Raw genomic sequence first — 21,809 nt, 5'->3', positions numbered from 1 at the left:
CATCACACAAGACAACCTGCTATCCATTGACTCTATCTATACTTCTTGTTGCCACAGAAAGGCAGCCAAAATATTCAAAGACTCCTTCCACCCCAATTATAATCTTTTCCAACCTCTTCCATCAGGCAGAAGATACAAAAGCTCAAACATGAGTACCAACAGGTTCCAGAATAGCTTCTGAAATGGACCTCTCAAATTTCAGATCTAACATTGATTTGCTCTTGTGCACTTTCTTTGAAGCTTTGTATTCCTCACTCTGTTCGATTACCCTATGATCTTTGTAAAGTATGATTTGCCTGTATTGCACGCAAAACAAAACTTTTCACTCTATCTCGGTACATGTGACAATAATAAGTCAAAGCGAATCAAATCAAAAAAAATTAGACAAAATGATAAGGACTATTAGGGGTCAGATATAACATATCCTTCTCCATTTGAATCCTGTACTAGACTATCCAATTCTCCACCCAAACATCATGTGATAGTTTAGACGGAGCATAAATAACTCTTGAAGAACTTTTACCCGGTACAACAGATTTCCTCTTGTATTTTGTCACTGCAGTCCTTGTATTAACCATACTGTTCAGTTTGGGATCATCCGTTAGTTTTGAAATTGTGTTATAAATTCCAAAGTTATAATTGTTTAAGTAAATGTGGACAACAGTATTTCCGGCATCACAACTCTACTGATGTCTTTTCAAATCCTACATGGCATCCACTTGTAGACTTGTGCTGCTGACTGTTCGAAACGTGAATGTCACCAATCTTTACCTTGGGTCAGGGATTGTAAGCTAGAGGTGTGCAGTGCAGGAAAATGATGACATTAGCATTGCATTAGTTTTCAAATATTCAAGCTAGCATGCTCTCTTAAACACACACAGCTAAATATATAGGAAGGACCCCCAACCGATGCTATTTAAAGAAACCATCAATTTCTTTTCGATTACTTGTTCCATGGAATCCCTACATTGTGGAAACAGGCCATTCGGCCCAACAAATCCACACTGACCCTCCGCAGAGCATCCTGCCTAGACTCACTGACTCACCCTATCCCTGTAGCCCCGCGTTTTGCATGGCCAATCCAGCTCACCTGCACATCTTTGGACTGTGGAAGGAAACCGGAGCATCCGGAAATAAAACCCAAGCAGACACGGGGGAGAACGTGCAAACTCCACATGGACAGTTGCCTGAGGCTGGAATCAAACCCAGAGTCCCTGGTGTTGTGAGGTAGTAGTCCTAACCGTTGAGCCACTGTGTTGCCCAAATTTGTTCAGTTGTATTTGTTTCTACCACATTAGTGGAAATGTTTGGTGATTTGCGCTGTTTCTTACATTAGAGTCATACGACCTGGAGGCCTTAATTTTGATTTCAGGAATTTTACTCAGGTTACTTGATCCCAATCATGGGTACAGTAATTTCTATCCCTTGGCCTGGAAAATGATAGGGAGAATTAACAGTCACAACAGAGAGGAGATAAACTGCTAAATGTGGGAGGAGGAGGAGGAGAAGAAGAGAGCTTCTCAGCAAGAGACTCTTCCCACCCACAGGTTTCAGGGAGCAATTCTCCTACCTCAGTTATGGCAAGGAACAGGACATTGGGTGCCTTTGCTTCACCAAAGAGGTTGTCCCTGAAATCTGATACTGACTGTACCCTGAATTGGAAACTCAGAGCAGGGTGAGGACATCAATGCTAGTGACCAGCTGGATATTGAGGAAATGGAACCGCTTGGAGTTCTGGTACTTTGCTGTATTAATAAGTTAGACTTGCAGACTTTGCAGGTAAAGGCGTCATTCACCATGGGAATGCCTCTTCTCCTGGTGAAATTGTGTGTCCAATTCATCTGTTTCCCTTTGGCAACAGCACTCAGTAAACCTCAAGATGTTGCAGATATTCTGGAAGGAACCCACCACAGCAATGTTCATAACTGTGGTCCATTCACCGAACTTAGCTCCCTCATAACTATCTTGTGAAATATCATTGGGTGCCTCTAATCACAGTGTGGCAGTTTAGCTTCAATATTCAGAAAATCTGAAGAAGGGTCTAGGCCCGAAACGTCAGCCTTCCTGCTCCTCTGATGCTGCTTGGCCTGCTGTGTTCATCCAGCTCTACACCTTGTTATCTCAGATTCTCCAGCATCTGCACTTCCTACTATCTCTGAAATGTTTTTTTTTGTTTTCAGTACAGATTCCAGCTTCTGCAATAATTTGCTCCTACATCATAATGTTGGGAAGTGGTCTATTTCAAGATGGAAATTTTAGTCCATGTAATTTGTTGCTGTACATCGGAAGAAAATGAAGGCTTGCACTTACATAGTGCCTTCCTTGACCAGTTATCTCAAGTATTTTACAGGCAATGCAATGTGTTTGAAATGTAAAGCTAAAGGAAAAGTCACTATAATCCTACTGGACCATAGGGCTGCTCTCTTATCAAGGAGAACCGGCTGGTGATGGTTTAATGTGAGGAGAGAGGTTGAGAAGAAGAATCAAGTGTGGGAATTGACCTACGCTGTTGGCATCACTCTGCATCGCAAACCATTCAAGCTAACCGACCCCCTGTGCTGTACTATAGGACACACATCTATCAATTTCCTGTTAGTAGGAGCTTCCTGGTACAATGTGAAAATGACCAATCTTTTCTGATGTTGATTGGAAGGTAAGTATTGGCTAGGATACCTCTCCAGTTCTTCTTTGAACTAGTGTCATGGAATCCTTTAGAGGGGTCAGGTGAGGTCTTTGTTCAACACATCTGACAGTTGGCATCTTTGGCAATTCAGGCATCCCTCACTAAAGCATTGATGTGTCAGCCTTGATTTTTGCGCTGAAATTCTGGCGTCAGCTTTAAACACACAATGGTCTGACTCAAAAGCAAGAACGTCAACTGAGCTATTCCTCACACTTTATAAAATGAACAAGGTTAGCGATTGTGATATTGAGACAATCTGGCTCGACATCTTTCACAGACAGCCCCTTGCAAGCAAGACGTTAATATAGTGCATATGCAGAGGCTTTTTCAGTCTTTCACAACACCATAAGCCTTTCTGGTCATTGCTACACCTCAGTGCAACTTGTGCAGTTGATTCATATGTGTGTGAACAGTATAATTAGGTGCAGGAGTAGACCATTCAGCCCTTAAAGACTGCTCTGCTCCTGCACATGTTATGACTGATGGGGCCTCAACTCCACATTCCTGCCTACACCAATAACTCTTGACACCCTTGTTAGTGAGGAGTTTCTCTCCGTCTGCCTTGAAAATCAATTATACAAGCAATTCAAAAATGTCATCGGTTTGCTGATGTCTTGTTGCAAAACAAAACACCTCCTTCTATTTCCTTATTCTGCACATACCAAACAGGCAGAGGGGTGGGATATATTAGAAATGTTTGTGGATTCCACAAAGTGATTGCTACACAGGTGAGCAATCCACTGTGAAATACATTAATTTGACATTAATTACTTTGACATTAAATAATGCTTGACATTCATTAACTTGGCATTAAATGAATGTCATTTGACATGAAAATTTCATCCATGTTTACTGCTTTACAAAAATTTTGCATAGAATGTCAATGGCAAGTAGCATATCAACTGCTCAGCAACAGTATGTGTTCTTTTTCTTTCTGATTTGACAATTTTCTTTGCCACTAATTAGGATGAGACAACAAAATTTTAAGAACGCCTCATTGTGGAGATTGTTACTTTGGTACCAAACAGCTCCTTTCACTCCAACAAAAAAATGAACGTTGCTTGTCCTCCTATCTTTCAGGCTGAGTGATTGAACGTCTCTGTAATTTGACGAGTTTTGAAGATGTATCGGGCAGTACTGGTGCTCAAACTCGTTCAGGCTTCTGAGTTTATCTGCTTCTGATCACCATGCCTGCTGCCATCCTTCTTTCTTATCTACTTCTTTTTCTCACCTTCTTTGGCTTTGGTGGGGAAAGGTTTCAGAAGGTTTCTGCAGCGGCCAATGTAGTGTGGACCATTCCTTGTGGCCATTTGGCCGCATCCTGGTGTTTCTTTGAAGCGGCTTCTGTGGCGTCCTCCGGCCCGGGATTTCAATGGCCCGGTATGGCGTTCTGCTTCAGCGCAACAGCCCGAGATTCGGCGCCTTCGATGTCAGCTGTCCGCGGCGGTGGAGAATGTGGTTCCCGTCTTTTCCATGTCCTTGGGCTCCCATTAGTCCATGAATTGAGAAAAGATGGACTCTGTCTTAATTTTTTTATATATATATGATTTCTGTTATTAATATAGGTGCCAAAGTAAAGTGACTGAAACACTTAGCATCATAGAATCCCTACAGTGTGGAAGCAGACCATTCAGCCCATCGAGTCCACACCAACCCTCCAAAGAACATCCCATCCAGACCCACCCCCTACTATATCCCTGTAACCCTGCATTTCCCATGGCTAACCCACCCAGCCTGCACATCCCTGGACATTATGGGCAATTTAGCATGGCCAATCCACCCTAACCTGCACATCTTTGGACTGTGGGAGGAAACTGGAGCAACCAGAAGAAGCCTGCGCAAACACGGAGAGAATGTGCAAACTCCACACTGTACTTTTCATTGCATTTTTTGTGAAAACACAAGTAACAATAACTTACTATTCTATTCCAGTCTGCAATGCTAAAGTGTTTTTGTTTTCCCACTTGCAGTACAAATAAACCCCAAATTCAAGTAGCTGAGCTGCCTTAATATTCCTTAATTCTGCCGGCCTAGTGGTGGTTTTATGTCTTTGTCTGAGGCATTTACCACTAAGGAGATGTTTAGGCCCGAAGGTAGAATTTGATGGAGGAAGTCCTGTTATCATCACATATGGGTTTTGTTGTTTCAACACTTTTGGTTTCATTAAACATTTATTCATATCTAGTATATAGTGTACGCATTTACAACAATTTTTCTTGTTCTTCTGAATTTTTCTAGCTCCTTTTGAAGTAGTAGTTGGCACAAGGGACCCTAAATTTATGTTATCTGTCTATCTGCTGGAAACATTGGCTCCACACCATCAACCCAGCCAATAAATGCTGTCCTAGCCAGCAGTATCCATAATCCATGACAGAATATAACAGGAAAAGAACTGGAGGGAACAGCAACAACAGTATTCACTACAGGCTTGATTTGTGCATATTCAGTCAGACTGGATTGAAATTCCGACTCCACATCCTTCATTCCAGAAACAGAGCTTCCTCCTGTTTCAATATTAATTTGCAAACTGGTGGAGAATTAACCATACTGGCAATAGCAGATGGCAGGCGAGAAGTCAACAATAAACAAGACCCTAAATGACATTATTCACCAGACCTCATTCCAATAAATCATTGAGGGACCCCACTCCCACTGTTTCCTCTATCTTGCCCTAGTTTCATGCCTATCTCTCAATGGATGTAGATTTTATTGTCACATATACTCAATTACAGGATTACAGTAAAAAGAGTACAGTGTCGCCACACATGGTGCCATCTTAGGTACAAAGGTACCTAGATAAAAAAAAACAAGGTGCAAAGTAACAAGAAAAACAGAGTTAAAATGTTAAGCATTACCCTCACAGAATAAGTAGAAAAATAAAGCAATACGGTGATAGTTAACATTAAAGTCTTTCTTAATTTGAATGAGAAAATAAAGGAATTAAGTTAAAAGTTCAACAGGCTTTGATGAGTCCTCCGCTAAGAACATAGTACAGCACAGTACAGGCCCTTCAGCCCACGGTGTTGTGCCGACCTATTATCCTACTAAAATCAATCTACCCTGCATACCCTCCATTATACTATCATCCGTGTGCTTATCCAAGAGTCACTTAAAAGTCTTTAAAGTATCTGAGTCCACTGCCACTGCAGGCAGCGCATTCCACATGCCCACCACTCTCTGTGTGAAGAACCTACTTCTGACATCTCCCCTATACCTTCCTCCAATCACCTTAAAATTATGCCCCCTCGTAATAATCATTTCTGCCCTGGGAAAAAGTCTCTGGCTATCCACTTTATCTGTGCCTCTCATCATCTTGTGTACAAGAAGTATATCTAACTCTCTGGGAGACCTCGGCTGCATGTGCTCAATGCCTCTGCCACAGATTCCAGGGGAGCTCCCTCACTGTTTGCTCTTCCCATATTGGGCTGCAATGCCATCGCTGCTGCTGATGCCGCCACTTCCCCAGTCTCCCCCTGGTGCCTCTAGAATATGTCCGTGCGGGACGTTATCTCGCACCGAGCCGACACCACCACGAGCCGACGAGAGAGTAGGCCGAGACCCACCATGATCCGCTGACAGATCAGGCCGAGACACTGCCATGAGCTGCTGAGAGACTGGGCCGACATAGCAGCACAGACACCTCACCGGGTCCACAGGAAGAAACACCAAGACAAGAAGAAAAAATAAAGAGAAGGAAATGAGAAATAAATGGACAGAGCAGACAAGCTCCTGCTGGACTGTCCTATTTTGCTGCCATCTTGGACAATATTGACTCACAGAGCACATACTACCCAGACTAGACTGACAGAAACTCACCATGTTGCAAGTGGTACAAAAGAGCTGTAAGACGAGTGGTGAAGACTGCTCTACATTCTGAAAGAGGGAGGGGTTTGATGTGTTCGGGGTGTCTGGAGTCACTGAGCTACCAGCTAATCCCAGGACAGACCCAACCAGACACAGTTCAGTTAACCTGAGTGTGTGAAGCCTTATGGCACCACAAGGCCGAACCACTGCTGTCCTCCAACTGACCCCAGTTCCTACACTCAACCCTCAGGAGAAATCATTCCCAGAATTAGAAATCCCTCCATCTCAGTCTCACTCTTCTACCATTCTACCTGATCTCCAAGGCCATCTCCTCCGCACCATCCCCAACATTCTCATTTGTCTCTGGAGCAATGTGCTGTCTTCTCCCACATGGAGAGAAGTCAGAGAATTATGAGTGCAAGAATCGCGTTGCAAAGGCTGCGATAACAACTGTGTGGATGGTAACCATTCAGGAAGGACGTGAGAATGTAGTAAGATGATGCTGAGTGTGAGCATTGGTTGGTCTGATGTTGGGTCTCGAGAGAGAGGAACGAATGGGGCTGCAAGGGGTGCAGGTCTGTGGTGTGCTGTGCTGAAAAATATTGGGGATGTCCCTGTCTGGGAGCTGGTTCCTGCAAGAGAGATTACATTCACCTCTCCTGCACTCCTGAGAGGTCATTGAATCTCTAGTGGCACCGAATCCAGGTTCAAGTGACCACATTCTGACTGCTGACTGCAACAGTCACTTCCAGCTCTTGCCTGTTTAGTCAGCGAGGTTGGCTTTATCCTCCCCTCTGCAGGAATTAACATGTCACAACCCCCATAGTACCTTCAGAGAACCAGGCACCAGTCATCCCACTTTGCTTCCTATAGCCTTTGGGAGCAGGGTAGAACACATCAATTCTGACCTCTGCCAGAGTTGTTTGAAGGACAAGTCCTCCCATTCACCAGTGCAGGTCCGATCATGTCTGTTACAAAACCTGGAAGTGAGACTGAGTTAGTTTTTACAATGTGTTCCAGACCCCGTTCTGCTTCCCCACACCTCTCCCTATTCCTGCCGTTGAGTGGTTTGCTCTGGTTAAAAACGCTGCCTGACAATCCTCTTGCTCTCCGGCATCGTTACCCTTCCTCTGCCTTTTGTAAACTTCACTTTGTCCAAAATTCTGCTCCCTGAGCCCCATTCCACACCAAGGGTTGCCTGTTATGCCCCCATCTCCTGGAGGGTGGGATGGTAGGAAGACAGACGTCTGGGCCCGTGGCAGTGGGATCATGTAGCAGCCTATACCAGCCCTGCGATAATGTTATCCACAGCAGGGGAGATGTCAGACAACCATTTGGGCCAATTCAGTTCTTATAAAACGGTGACAAATTCGTTGCCATTTAAGCGTCTCCACTCACTGTCATCATGACTTTCATATGTCAAGAAAACACGCGTGTTGAGGAAGGCCTACCCTCAGGCCGGTCAGAGGCTTCCCATTTGCTCTCTCCACCTGCCCCATCCACGGCACCAGCCTAGTTCATAGAACCCTGGAACTCATTGTTCCAGACTCCGGCCTCCTTTTCTTCAGGGACTCACTGTAGTACCAGCTGTGGCCACCGCACCCAGTGGCACTGCTAGCAAAGGAGACATATTGGCTATTTGATTGGTCAGCATCTCTTGAAGGTAGGACTTCTTCTCAGATGGAGTCGGAAGTCCTGACTCAACCTAATTAAGGGTCAGGTTTCTTTTTACTCAGTCATGCACCTGGATCCCACTGACTGGCCAACATTTATTGCTCATCCTCATTGGCCTTAAGAAGTTGGTGGTGAGCTGCCTTTTTGAACCATTGCAGTCCACATGCTAATGCTGGTAAACTTGCCCCTAACTTTTATGCTGGGGATATTGGAGGGTGTTCCTGTATAAAATTCAGCCCAAAAGCCCACTCACCCATCACTCCAAATTTATTGGTCTACTTTAGCAGGAATGGAATTTTCTGATGGGTGGCACAAAATGTCTAGAAATCAATACAGTAATAATGGAAGAGGTCTGAACTCCAGACATCTCCATGTTTAAGACAACTTGCAGCTCAAAGTTTGGGATTAAGCAGAACTTTGTCTCTTTTGCATATTACTGCATCATACCAGAGGGGAATTCTTGAAGTTTAGCCAGTTGTGACACTTGGTTATAGATTTCTGACACGTTTCTGACATAATTTCTTCAGACTGCAGAGGCTCCACTTTCCATGCTTTTCACTGAATCTACTGGGGTCCAGGAGTCACACTCTCATTCCTGTGGATTTAGGAACTTTCCTTGAGAAATTGTGAAGGCACAGAGATTGCTTTCTGGGAGACTATCATAGGAGGTGAGATGGACTTTGGATGATCATGGTTGGGTCTACAATAATGACTGCCTAATAATGGGGAAGAAAGTGATATGGGTGATGTTAATGAGGGAAGTAAGGTAAAGTCGGCATCATCCCAGAGGATCAAAAGGCTGCTTCTCATTAGAGAAAGGCGACTGGTGGTGGTTTGACCATCATGCCTCAGGCAAGGGGAGGGGTTGAGACGGAGAGTCCTTCATAGCAACCTCAGCTGGTGAGGGAATTGAACCCATGCTGCTGGCGTTACCCTGCATTGCAAAACAGCCGTCCAGCAACTGAGTTAATCAGCCCCCATGAAGGGTGTACATCATGGGCAAGGGGAGTGGTTTGCCTCGTTTAACCCCTAACTCTAATTGCAAGCGACACTTGTGAGTCCCTACCAATGGCAATGCTTGGGCTGGAAGAGGAGGTGTGGGGTTAAAAAAAATCACAGTCCGCTCCCAGAAATGCAGTCTATCCTACAGCAAATGACCGTCATGCAGAAACTAATGGAATAACAGGCAATCCGAGTACTATTCTCCTTCCCGGAGTGCAACAGGCCAGCACACACAGTGCTGCAACATAAACCCTCCCCTACCTGAACAGCTAGGCACTCCATCTGGCATCCACTCCCAACATTTAAATTTTGCAGAGGATCGCTAGCACTGGGTGCTGAGATTCGACTCCTCCTGAGAGTTGTGTTTGTCTATTTCTACCCCTCTGAAGGATTCTGAGATATTTGTATCCTTTTTTCCCCAATGGTATCTGTTATCTCCTGAATCTCAAAATGGAAGGGTCTCCAGTGGGTTAACCTGGGTATGAAAAACAACTGCATAGCACAATAATAATGATGACAATTTGATTTTTCAACAGCAGATATGCCTGGATGTGATTGGCTTGCGATTGCTGCCTGACACTTGAACCAAGGAGCAGGGTTTTATGTCTCCAGAGGCACTGGGAAGGCATTTGGATCAGTGGGCGACTGTAAGGTAGGTAGAACATTGCTGACCTATTGCAGCCAAGCCCAGATCATTACCAATTCAGCTCGACTCGGGAGCTCATTATAAGTGTCGGTTGGGATCTGATTCTAGGAATCCCTACACCATTCCCAGGTCTTCTGATTTTTGGCTGTGCCTTCTTTTAAAGGTGCAGCTTGGTTTAGGATGCAGTTCTACACCATGCTGCCTAAGGAGTGTGCCCTGTGATGGAGATCCAGCAGCAGACAGGGGGTTACCCCCTCTGACTTTCATGTTGCGAATTCTCGACGTCCAGCTTCCTCATGGAGAGTAGGATAGGAAGCTGCGCATTAATGAGGCTGATCCCCATGATCTCGCCACTCCCTTGCCAGAGTCTCATCTGGAACTCTGGCGGAGAATGTTCCCAATGTTGAGCAAGGCCTCACTGGATATCTCACATGGTCTTCCCAGATTTCTTGCCATCTCCCACATTGTTCAAGCCCCTGTATGATTCCGACCTGTGTGACTATTGGTCATCAGGGAGTGTGATTGAATTGAATACAATTTCAGTTACCATTCATTAACAACAGTTACTGTTTTGGGGACTGTGGAGTCCATTTTTAACATGAATAAAATTGTATTCATATTCTCTCCCCTTCTCTCCCTCTCTATCTCTCGATCTCTCTCGCACTCTCTCTCACCCCCCTCTCCAAATCAGACCCAGAATTAACCTTTGATAGCTTTGACTCTTGTTGAGTTTGACACAAATGTGGCCATTTACATTTTTGGGGTTTGCTGTACCTTTTTAGAGTACGTCCTTGGAGCACTGTAAAATTCCACTTATTAAAGCAGCCAGTTGCTGTAAATGTGACAGGAATCCTGCTAAAGGCTACCCGGTGCATCTCAGTTGTCAAGACTGAGGCCCATGGGTCAGGACTGTGGTGAAGTGTCTGAAGTACGTAGATTGATCATAGAGCGCACGTGTAAATACTGACAGCTCAATGAGGGAGAAAATGGGACCTCCTATGACTGATGTGTTTATCTGGTCTGAGAAGACCTAGTGTATGTGAAACTACATTGTGACCTCGTTTTACCACTACCAGGGACATGTGAATAGGTGCTGCCTCCATTCACAAATCCCCTCCAGAGTCAAACTCAAAGTTTTCTTACTCCTTCACCTTTAGCCTGAAGGTGAACTTGTTATTACCTCTACTTCTTAAACATTTATGAAAGTTTGGCTGTCTTTCCCAGGAGACCAGTGGGTTGTCTTGGCAACATGATTTTAATATAAAAGGGTCTTGGGCATTGTTTCATTATGAACACAGTTTATTGTGATCCATGGCCTGAAGAAGAGGAAAGGGAAAAACAAATCTCTGTTTTAAATTTTGGCTTACAATCATCAGCATTGGCTGCCATTTCTTCATGGGCCTGCACAGCATCCTGGGAAAAATGACACCTCGAGGACAGCAGTGTTATTTAACTGGGGGGGAGAAAACATCAGAAAGTCCTACAGAAACTCAGCAGGTCTGGCAGCATCTCTGCAGAGAGAAACACAGAGTTAACTCAAGAAGAGTCATTTTGGACTTGAGATATTAACTTTTACCAGAAGTCCAGTAGAAATTTGTCAAGATTAGTCAATGTTTCTCTCCGTGAGGCCTAGTCAGTTTGTTCATGCTAATTCCCAAAACCCACCTCATGACCCACGTATCAAGCCCCGATGGTACCCAGCTTGTCATATTTCTGTCTCACCACAGGCAGAGGTGCTCACCACCACCAGGATCTCTTCGGATTCCTGGCACCGGGGCCATTTTTAAAGCCCCGCCATTCGTTTAGCCAAATACTGCCAATCAAGATCTACCCTTCACCATACGCGTGGCACCAAATCCAAATGTTTCTCGTGGCACATAGCTAACACTCCATTGCAAATATATGTGAACATTTATAAACCTCTTGCTGTTTAAGAAGTAAACTCACAGTTTTTCCTATCCTTAACATCATCACATCTTAGAACCCTGTTTTAGGACAGCGCGATGTTTATTCCCAATGCCCAATGCAGCCTTACATGTTTCTCATTGTTCGTTACCCAACCATCATGGACTGGAAAACCTTCAAACGGTTGAAAACATTCATTTTTATTCAACAACAACAAAAACAAAGAAAAACACATACAGATAGAAGTTGCATTTATCTTTGTGAACAAACGTGGACTGCTTGCCTTTTGAGCAACATCAGTTTTACAATCAATGAATGATAACTGCACTCAGGTGTCATCTACTGGAACTTAAGTCGTGCCTGGTTTATTTTGATAGATTGCTGCCGGGCCAGGCATACAAATTGTGATGTGCCTCCTGCTCAGTGTTTTCATATCCCAACTGGGAAGACTGCTACTACATTCTCAGCTTTCACGTCCCCTCTTTGCCTGCCCCAGTTATGCAGGGAACAGCATGCTAGGATTATGCTGTACACTCTTTCTGCAGTGTACTGTGAGGCTTCCCCAGACCAATCCAAGCAGTGGAACATCACCTTCAGCAGACCCATTGTCTGCTCTATGACGGGCCTGGTCGAAGCTGGGCTGCATTGTAGCTACACTCAGCCTCAGTCAGGGGGTTGAATAACGAACACATCAGCCACATTTGTAGATGATAACAAGGTGTAGAGCTGGATGCACCTTGTTGTCTCAGATTCTCCAGCATCGGCAGTTCCTACTATCTTTGTAGATGATAACTTAGTGTCCCTGTTACCGTCTTCATAAGTCATCCAACCCTTGAACTGAAGCAGGAACAGGAGAGTTTTCAAAGGTACAGGGATCATGGCAACTCCCAGGTTACCTGGCACAGACTTCCAAAATGGGATACCTGTTATCACAAATGCCTCATACATTGATAGAATGGAACCTTTGTTGACAAAGTCAGTCACAGTATGATATGGGACTCTCAACGTGTTATGCGTACAGTCTATAACACCCGGCACCTGGGGAAAGCCAGCTACATTGGCATAGCCTCCTGTCTGGGCTGCAACAATGACCTCGTAATAGGGAAATGGGTTGAAGTAGCGTGACCTGGGACAAATGGTATCGATCACATCCTTGATTCACTTGTGGGTTGATGTTGCAAGTCCTAAAGCAGCAAATGACACAGTCCTGTGTACAGTGTCCTCAGACATTCTCAGACTGCAGCAACACTGTGCCTCATGGGAAATCCTATCAAAGATGATGGACTCTGAGTTGACTCTACATCCTGAGAGGACCTTCAGGTGCAACTCCCTCATGTGAGGTCTGTTTAACAACTGCTGGAGGTTGCTCTTTATCTGGGTTTCCTACCAAATTGTTCCTCCTCAATTTCTCTGTGCCTTTGTTGCCCTGCTACTACAGTAATGATAACTTCTGCTCTGATCCCAATTAGTTACGTTTCCAATGAACCTATGTGGGGGCTATCAGAAAGGATAGGTTCTTAGTAATGTGAGCAGTTAGAATTCATATCACTCACAAATGATGGTTCACCACAGTACTCCAACACAGTGGGATAAGGATCACCATAGAAAGCTTCTACATGGACTTCTAACATAGGGACCTTATTCAGAAGATCGCAGCAAAGCAGGAGATTGTAAATACTGTATGATTACCAAATCAGTGCTCTCTATCCCAGCATCGCTCAATTAAAGCAGCTTAGCATATTCAAGCAGAATGGCAAATAATTACAAGAAGGATGGAAGTCAGTTTGTGCAGCCAATGATATCCTTCCTTTGCGGCCTGCATGTGCCACTTTTCAGGTCAACTGCAATTACTTTTGCCTCACAGAAATGGCGGCGATCAATGTGTAATTGTCTAGATTATTTGTGACCAGGACTTGTATCTCACTCCATCGGATACATTTCGCCCTGTACAGTGTAAGTGCCTGATTAATGTGATTCCCATTGATAGGCCTTATATTACTCGCCACGTGTGGAGATAGAAAATGATACGTTCACTCTGCCCATTCCAGTTGTGGTCACAGCCATCTTCCTTTTCCCAATGTGCACTTGCAGTTCACATGAGTATAGAAGGCAACGCAAATCACACTCGGCATAGTGAGTCACAAGCTCAGCCTGGTATTCAAGGCATCCCGCCCCAGAACCATTATGTTATTATCTTCCTTGCTCTCTCTGTCAAGCCAATCCATGCTGAACTTCCAAATGTTCCCACACGCGTCTTTGAATTAAAACTTCCTCTTTCAACAATAACCCTCAAGTCCCAGAATTGCAGGTTAGTGGTACAAACCACCCACCATGCTTCATTTTTCCTCCTGCAAAGCCAGGGTGCTTATGATCAATGGTGACACCCCCTCCCACAGTAACCTCTTTTGTTCAATGTACTATCATCTTGTCCCACACTCCAACCTACAAAAAAGGTTGTTTCACCCATCACAATTATCGTCCCCTCTGTATCCCAGCATACTGCCTCCAACCTCCACAGTTGACTCCCCCGTCAAGCCAATGGCCCCTGATAACGTCTTTCAGTGACTTTCAGTGAGCTGAGCCCCAGGACTGACTGTGGCCAACCCCACTGACCAACTTGCTTGGTCCAGATGCCTGTGCAGCTCCCTGACTGACATACCATGACTCCCTGGACCTGCAGGACTGACCGTGGCCTACTCGCCAGACCGTAGTGACATGGACCACCTAACCCTCGCTGCCCCAAGTGGCTGACTAACTGGGCACAAGCTCCTGGATGGATAGCAGACACTGTCCTTGACTTGCTATGCTGCCCCCCGCCCCGACTGAATTCTGCTCCTCTTGAATCGACTTGACTTGACTTGACCTCCTCGTGACTTTGAGACACGGGCATTGGTTGAAGCATATCGAGGGTTACGGCTGCTGGCACATGGTGCAGATGTGAGATTGATATCGCAAGGGGATGTATGTCCAGCCCCTTGATGGATCACTGCTGAAAGCCATCACAAGCTGCCTGGCTTTGTGTCTGCACTAAAAAGAGACTCAAAACAGACGTGAGTGGTGGGCAAATTATCGGAAAGGGTTCTGAGAGACAGGATTTATGATCACTTGGAAAGGCACAGTTTGATTCGTGATAGTCAGCATAGATTTGTGAGGGGTAGATCATGCCTCACAAACCTTATTGAATTCTTTGAAGAGGTGACCAAACACATGGATGAAGGTGGAGCAGTGGATGTGGTATACATGGATTTAAGTAAGGCGTTTGATAAGGTTCCCCATGGTAGGCTCATGCAGAAAGTAAGGAGGCATGGGATAGGGGGAAATGTGGCAGATTGGGTTCAGAATTGGCTGATCCTTAGAAGACGAAGGGTGGTAGTGGACGGAAAATGTTCAACATGGTGCTCAGTTACGAGTGGTGTACCACAAGGATCTGTTCTGGGTCCTCTTCTATTTGTGATTTTTGTAAATGATTTGGATGAAGGAGTGGAAGGGTGGATTAGCAAGTTCGCGGATGATACGAAGGTGGGTCACGTTGTGGACAGTGCGGAGGGCTGTTCTAGGTTACAAAGGGACATTGATAGAATGCAGAGCTGGGCTGAGAAGTGGCAGATGGAGTTTAACCCTGAAAAGTGTGAGGTGATTCACTTTGGAAGGACAAACTTGAAAGCAGAATACAGGGTTAACAGAAAGATTCTTGGCAGTGTGGAGGAGCAGAGGGATCTTGCGGTTCATGTTCACAGATCCCTGAGACCTGCCACCCAGGTGGATAGAGTTGTTAAGAAGTCGTACGGTGTGTTAGCTTTCATTAATAGAGGGATTGAGTTCAAGAGCCGTGAAGTTATGCTCCAGCTATACAAAAGCCTAGTTCAGCCACATCTGGAGTATTGTGTCCAGTTCTGGTCACCTCATTACGGGAAAGATGTGGAAGCTTTAGAAAAGGTGCAGAGGAGATTTACCAGGATGTTGCCTGGAATGGAGGGAAGGTCTTATGGGGAAAGGTTGAGAGAGCTAGGGCTTTTCTCTTTAGAACGACGAAGGATGAGAGGTGACTTGATAGAGGTGTACAAAATGATCAGAGGTATAGATAGAGTAGACAGCCAGAGACTTTTTTCCTAGGGTGGAGGTAGCTTTTATGAGGGGACATAGTTTTAAAGTGAAAGGAGGTAGATATCGGGGAGGCGTCAGAGGTAGGTTCTTTACTCAGAGAGTGGTAGGGGCGTGGAATGCATTGCCAGAGAGGGAAGTGGAGTCAGCCTCATTAGGGGCATTTAAGCGGCTATTAGACAGGCATATGGATGATAGTATAAGGTAGCGGTGGAGGTTAGATAGACCTTAGGTTTAGGCTAAAAGTTCGGCACAACATCGTGGGCCGAAGGACCTGTACTGTGCTGTACTGTTCCATGTTCTATGTTCTAGAAGTACTGGGAGCCTTTAAACTCAATAAGAGGGCAAATCACAGAAAGGCAAAGTAGAGATGTCGTGAGTCTCAAACTCAGCATAAAGCGAGCGACTGCTAAGAGAGTGCCATGAGGTGCACCCTGGTTGAATCTATGAGATGGATGCCTTTCCCTTCACACAAAGTGCCCTTTGGCAGCATTACAATGAAAGGTGCTGGTGCACTCCAATAATGTAAGTGGTTTGAAGACATAATGAGCCTGCAGGGAGGCTAGAAGTTCAGAGGGAATGGGTGGCCATTGCCTGGGGAGCATGCCCTGTGGTTGTTGGTATCTGATGTCCAAGATAGAGGATTGGAGGAGCAAGCTGTGAACCAGAGACTTTGACTTGGGGAATTATTATTGAATGGTTCCTGTCCAGCTCATAAGTCATCCAACACTTGAACTGAAGCAGGAACAGGAGAGTTCTCAAAGGTACAGGGATCATGGCAACTCCCAGTTGGGAAAATAGGAAACATCATATAATTGAGGCACGATCAGGTACTAATGACATGCTGATACAAACAAATGAATGCCAATATGCCTTTCTCCACTCACTAGTGAGATTCTCAACTCACCATTCAACACTTGGTTGGAGAATGGGACTTTTTCCTTGTGATGTCCAGAATCTCATTCTTGCTAATCTCCCCTGACTTTTTTTCCTAACTTTGTCACCAATGCATATAAAATCCAGATGGGACTGGACAGGCTGGATTTGGGAAGAATGTTCCCAACGTTGGGCAAGTCCAGAACTAGGGATCACAGTCTACAAATAAGGAGTAAACCATTCAGGACTGCGATGAGGAAGAATTTCTTCACTCGGACAGTTGTGAACCTGTGGAATTCTCTCCCACGGGAAGCTGTTGGGGCCAGTTGATTAGATATATTCAAGCGGGAGCTGGACATGGCCCTTGCAGCTAAGAGGATGAAGAGGTATGGGGAGAGGACAGGAATGGGATACTGAGGTTGCATGACCAGGTATGATCGTATTGAATGGCAGTACAGGCTCAAAGGGCCGAATGGCCTACTCATGTACCTATTTTCTATGTTTCTATGCTTATATCATTCAGGGACTGGGAAGATTCCACCCTCTGTTTCTTTCTCTCCACAGATGCTGCCAAGCATTTCTCCAGCACCTTCTGATATTATTTCAGATCTCCAGCTTCTGCAATACATGGCTTTTATATTAATTATCTGAACGCCACCACAAAACTCAAAAAATATTTGATTTGTTTGTTTTGCTTTATTCAGGGTTCCTATTACTAGACTGCTGTGGATGATATAATTGCCCTGTTTCTTGTTGGCAGGCAAATTCAAAAGCCACACATTCACCATGGAAGAAAACCCAACAGAATATCCCATAAGTGGTGAGTGCTGCAGAAAGCCTTTAATACCAACCAGCATTGCTGCTTTTACAGTAAATGATTGATGTGGTTCGTAAAGAAACAGGCAGATAATCTGACATCCTCAAAATTATCTCTTTGGTTGAGGAGAAGAGTGCATGTAACAGAAAGCCACTGTCAAAGACACAAAAATAAGTGAGAAGGAAAGTTAGCTAGAGACAGAAAATGTAAGTCAGTAATGTACAGTGCTTGTGACCAGGAATGTAAAACCGTAACAGTAAACCAGCAGCCCATTTCCTATTTCCAATGAATTTTAATGGAGATAAAATCATAAAGAGGTCTAAAACAGGCCGTCCATTTATTTCACATTTATTGCACAGAACCAAGAACGACATTACAGGGTGGGAGTAAAGTGGAACTCAGCAGAATTACAGGAAAGGACATTGCACGGATTTCATTTCATTTCAATTAATAATGAAGGGCAGGAAATCTGCCATCCTCACCCTGTCTGGCCTACATGTGACTCCAGACCCACATCAATGTGGTTGACTCTCCACTGCCCTCTTAAATGGCCTAGCAAGGCACTCATTTGTATCAATTGCTACAAAGTCTCACAAAAGAAATGAGACCGACAGACCATCTGGCATCGACCCAGGCACCGAAAAAGACAATGGCAGAAACAGTAAAGTCCTCCTTGCTAACATCAGGGCACAGGTGCCAACATTGGGAGATCTGTAGTCAAGCAACAGCCTGACATAGTCATACTCACAGAATCATACCCTATAGACAATGTCCCAGACACCACCATTACCATCCCTGGATATGTCCTGTCCAACCAACAGGACAGACCCAGCAGAGGTGGCCGCACAGTAATATATAATAGGGAGGGAGTTGCCTCGGGAATCCTCAACATTGACCCTGGACCCCATGACATCTCATGGCTTCAGGTTAAACATGGGTAACGAAACCTGCTGCTGATTACCACGTACTGTCCTCCCTCAGCTGATGAATCAGTACTCCTCCATGCTGTACAACACATATAGGAAGCACTGAAGATGGCAAGGGCATGAAATGTACCCTGCGTGGGGGATTTCAATGTCCACCACCAAGAGTGGCTTAGCAGCAGCACTAGTGATCAAGCTGGTCATGTGGTGGGTGGTGAGGGAACCACCAAGGAGGAAGAGCTTGACCTCATCTTTACCAATCTGCCAGCTGCAGATGCATCTGTCCATGACAGTATTGGTAAGAATGACCACCGCTTTCACATTGAGAATAACCTCCATCATGTTGTGTGGCACTATCACCATGCCAGGTGGGACAGACTTTGAATAGATCTAGCAACTCGAGACTGGGCATCCATGAGGTGCTGTGGGCCATCAACAGCAGCAGAATTGTACTCCAGCACAATCTGTAACCTCATGGTCTGGTATATTCCCCTACTCAACCATTACCATCAAGCCAGGGGATCAACCCTGGTTCAATGGAGAGTACAGGCGGGCATGCCAGGAGCAGCACCAGGCATATCTGAAGATGAAGTATCAAACTGGTGAAGCTACCAACAGGACTACTTGCACGCCAAACAGCGAAAGCAGCAAGTGATAGACAGAGCTAAGTGATCCCACAGCCAACGGTTCAGATCTAAACTCTACAGTCCTGCCACATCCAGTTCAGAATGGCGATGGACAATTAAACAACTCACTGGAGATTGCTCTACAAGTATCTCCAACCTTAAAGATGGGGGAGCCCAGCACATCAGTGCAAAAGATAAGGCTGAAGCTTTCACGGAAATCTTCAGCCAGAAGTGCCGAGTGAATGATCCATCCTCCTCCAGTGGTCCCCAGCATTACAGATGTCAGTCTTCAGCCAATTTGATTCATTCCACGTGATATCAAGAAACGGTTGGAGACACTGGATACTGCAAAGGCTATGGGCCCTGACAACTTTCTGGCAATAGTACTGAAGACTTGTGCTCCAGAACTTGCCGCTCCCCGAGCCAAGCTGTTCCAGTACAGTTACAACACTGGTATCTATCTGACAATGTGGAAAATTGCCCAAGTATGTTCTGTACACAAAAAGCAGGATAAATCCAACCCAACCAATTACCACCCCATCAGTATACTCTTGATCATTAGTAAATTGATGGAAGGTGTCATCAACAGTGCTATGAAGCAGCACCTGCTCAGCAGTAACCTACTCAGTGACGCCCAGTTTGGGTTCTGCCAGGGCCACTCAGCTCCTGATCTCATTACCATCTTTGTTCAAGCATGGACAAAAGCTGAATTTCGGAGGTGAGGTGGGCGTAACAGCCCTTTACATCAAGGCTGCATTGGACTGAGTGTGGCATCAAGGAACCCTAGGAATTTTGGAATCAATGGCATCAGGGGGCAAACTCTCTGTTGATTGGGGTCATATCTGGTAGATAGGAAGATGATTGTAGTTGTTGGAGTTCAGTCATCTCAGCTTCAAGATATCTATACTGGAGTTCCTCAGGGTAGTGTCCTTGGCCTGACCATCTTCAACTGCTTCAAATATTACCTTCCCTCCATCACAAAGTCATAAGTTGGTATGTTCAGCATCATTCATGACTCCTCAGACACTGAAGCAATCCATGTTCAAATGCAACAAGATCAGAAAAATATCCAGGCTTGGGCTGACAAGTGGCAAGTAACATTCACGCCACACAAATGCCAGGTTATGACCATCTCCAATAAGAGACAATCTAACCACTGCCCTTTGACATTCAATGGCACTACCAAGGTTGAATCACCCGTTGTCAACATCCAGGGGATAACTGTTGACCAGAAACTTCCTCAAAGCCTGTCCGCCCAAGGCACAAGTCAGGAGTGTGATGAAAAGATCCCCACTTGCCTGGATGGGTGCAGCACCAACAACACTCAAGAAGTTTGACACCATCCAGAACAAAGCAGCTAGCTAGAGCAGCACTACATGCACAAACATACACTCCTTCCACTTCAAACACTCAGTAGTGTGCTATCCACAATCTGTACTGCAAGTGTTCCAAAGATCCTCAGACAGCACCTTCCAAACCCATGACCACTTCCATCTTGAAGGATATGGGCAGCAGATACATGGGAGCACCACCACCTGAAAGTTCCCCTCCAAGCCACTCACCATTCTGACTTGGAAGTTAAGCGTCGTAGCTGTCACTGGGTCAGAATCCTGCCGTATCCTCGCTTACAGCACCGTGGATGTACCTATTGCACATGCATTGCAGTGGTTCAAGAAGGCAGCTCACCACCACCTTCTCAAGGGGAACAGGAAATGCATAATTAATGCTGGCCGGACAGCAACGCCCATGAATAAAACGAAAATGCTGGTTAAAGAAGATTCTAATAGTTCCGGCTTAAACCAATTTCCAATAGGGATCAGTTGAAATGAAGATTACTGACCGAGACCAGGGGGATGCCACATTCTGACTGTAAAGAGAGGTGAGACTGAGTTTGACTGAGACTGCAGAGGGCATTCAAATTCAGCATCGGAGCAGAGGTGGAATTTCTACGCTCACACGCTAGACTCAAACTCTTACGTTTTCATGTTGGATCCACAAAATAAGAATCTGGCCCTTTTGCAACTTTCAAAAGGTGAGCCTGCCTCAGAACCTCATTCCCACCATTTTTGTCTGTCTTTGGAAGATGTGTATTTGGGTTTTATGACTCATGATGCCATGCAGGAGGAGTGTGGGTGTAGAGGTAGCTGGTTAGAAAGCTGCTGCAGTACTTGAGAACAACAGCCCAGCTCTCAAGATCAGTCTGATGCCTCTTTAGTATCAGTCCTCAGCCCATCCACCTAGCAGGCTCCCTTGTTTTCCCATACTCCCCTTCTTTTTTACTTGATTGTTGGGATATATGTGTCCCTTGTTGAGTCAGCATTTGTTGCCCATTCCTAGTGCCCTTGAACTGATTGGTTCTTAGGCTATGGCAGGGCTAATTAAGAGTCAACCCACATTGCTGCTGTGGGTCCGAAGTAACATATCAGCCAGATAAGAAAGGTAGATTTCTCTTCCTAAGTGACATGCGTTCAAGTTTCATTAGCACAGAAACTTCAGAATTGTTTCACTCTGATGTTATGGGTGTTGCGAATGAAGCAGCACATTCCCATAGGATCTTGTGAGCTGTCCAGTAGAAAAGTTCTGATGAAGGCAAAAGCCACTTTCAATTTAATGTTATTAAGTTGTTTCCAAGCTGACTCCTGGCAAGTTGTTTTATAACACCTTTTCCATTTTGCAATGAAATATAATGCTTCTAGCAACAGACGCTCCGTGCTTTTGGAAACAATTAATAAAGTTGACATTTCACTGCTGG

General features: G+C 45.1%; 1 protein-coding gene across 2 annotated transcripts in view; it reads left to right on the top strand.

The window, feature by feature from the left end:
* The first annotated feature begins 9,717 nt into the window (after positions 1-9,717).
* syt12 (synaptotagmin XII) overlaps positions 9,718-21,809 on the top strand; it is a 47,636-nt gene continuing 35,544 nt past the window's right edge. Inside the window, exons 1-2 of one of the 2 annotated variants that reach the window (XM_020517205.2) lie at positions 9,718-9,815; positions 17,452-17,511. In XM_020517205.2, coding sequence (XP_020372794.1) covers positions 17,478-17,511 — 34 coding nt within the window. In that variant the 5' untranslated portion in view covers positions 9,718-9,815; positions 17,452-17,477. Of the gene's footprint in view, positions 9,816-16,360; positions 16,377-17,451; positions 17,512-21,809 lie in introns of those variants that run through there. The other variant, XM_048607219.1, reaches the window with a different exon arrangement.

The sequence above is a fragment of the Rhincodon typus genome, chromosome 17, assembly GCF_021869965.1.
Source record: "Rhincodon typus isolate 14 chromosome 17, sRhiTyp1.1, whole genome shotgun sequence".
Classification (NCBI taxonomy): Eukaryota; Metazoa; Chordata; class Chondrichthyes; order Orectolobiformes; family Rhincodontidae; genus Rhincodon; species Rhincodon typus.
The sequence above is the reverse complement of the archived record's forward strand: the minus strand, read 5'-3'. Positions and strand labels throughout refer to the sequence as shown.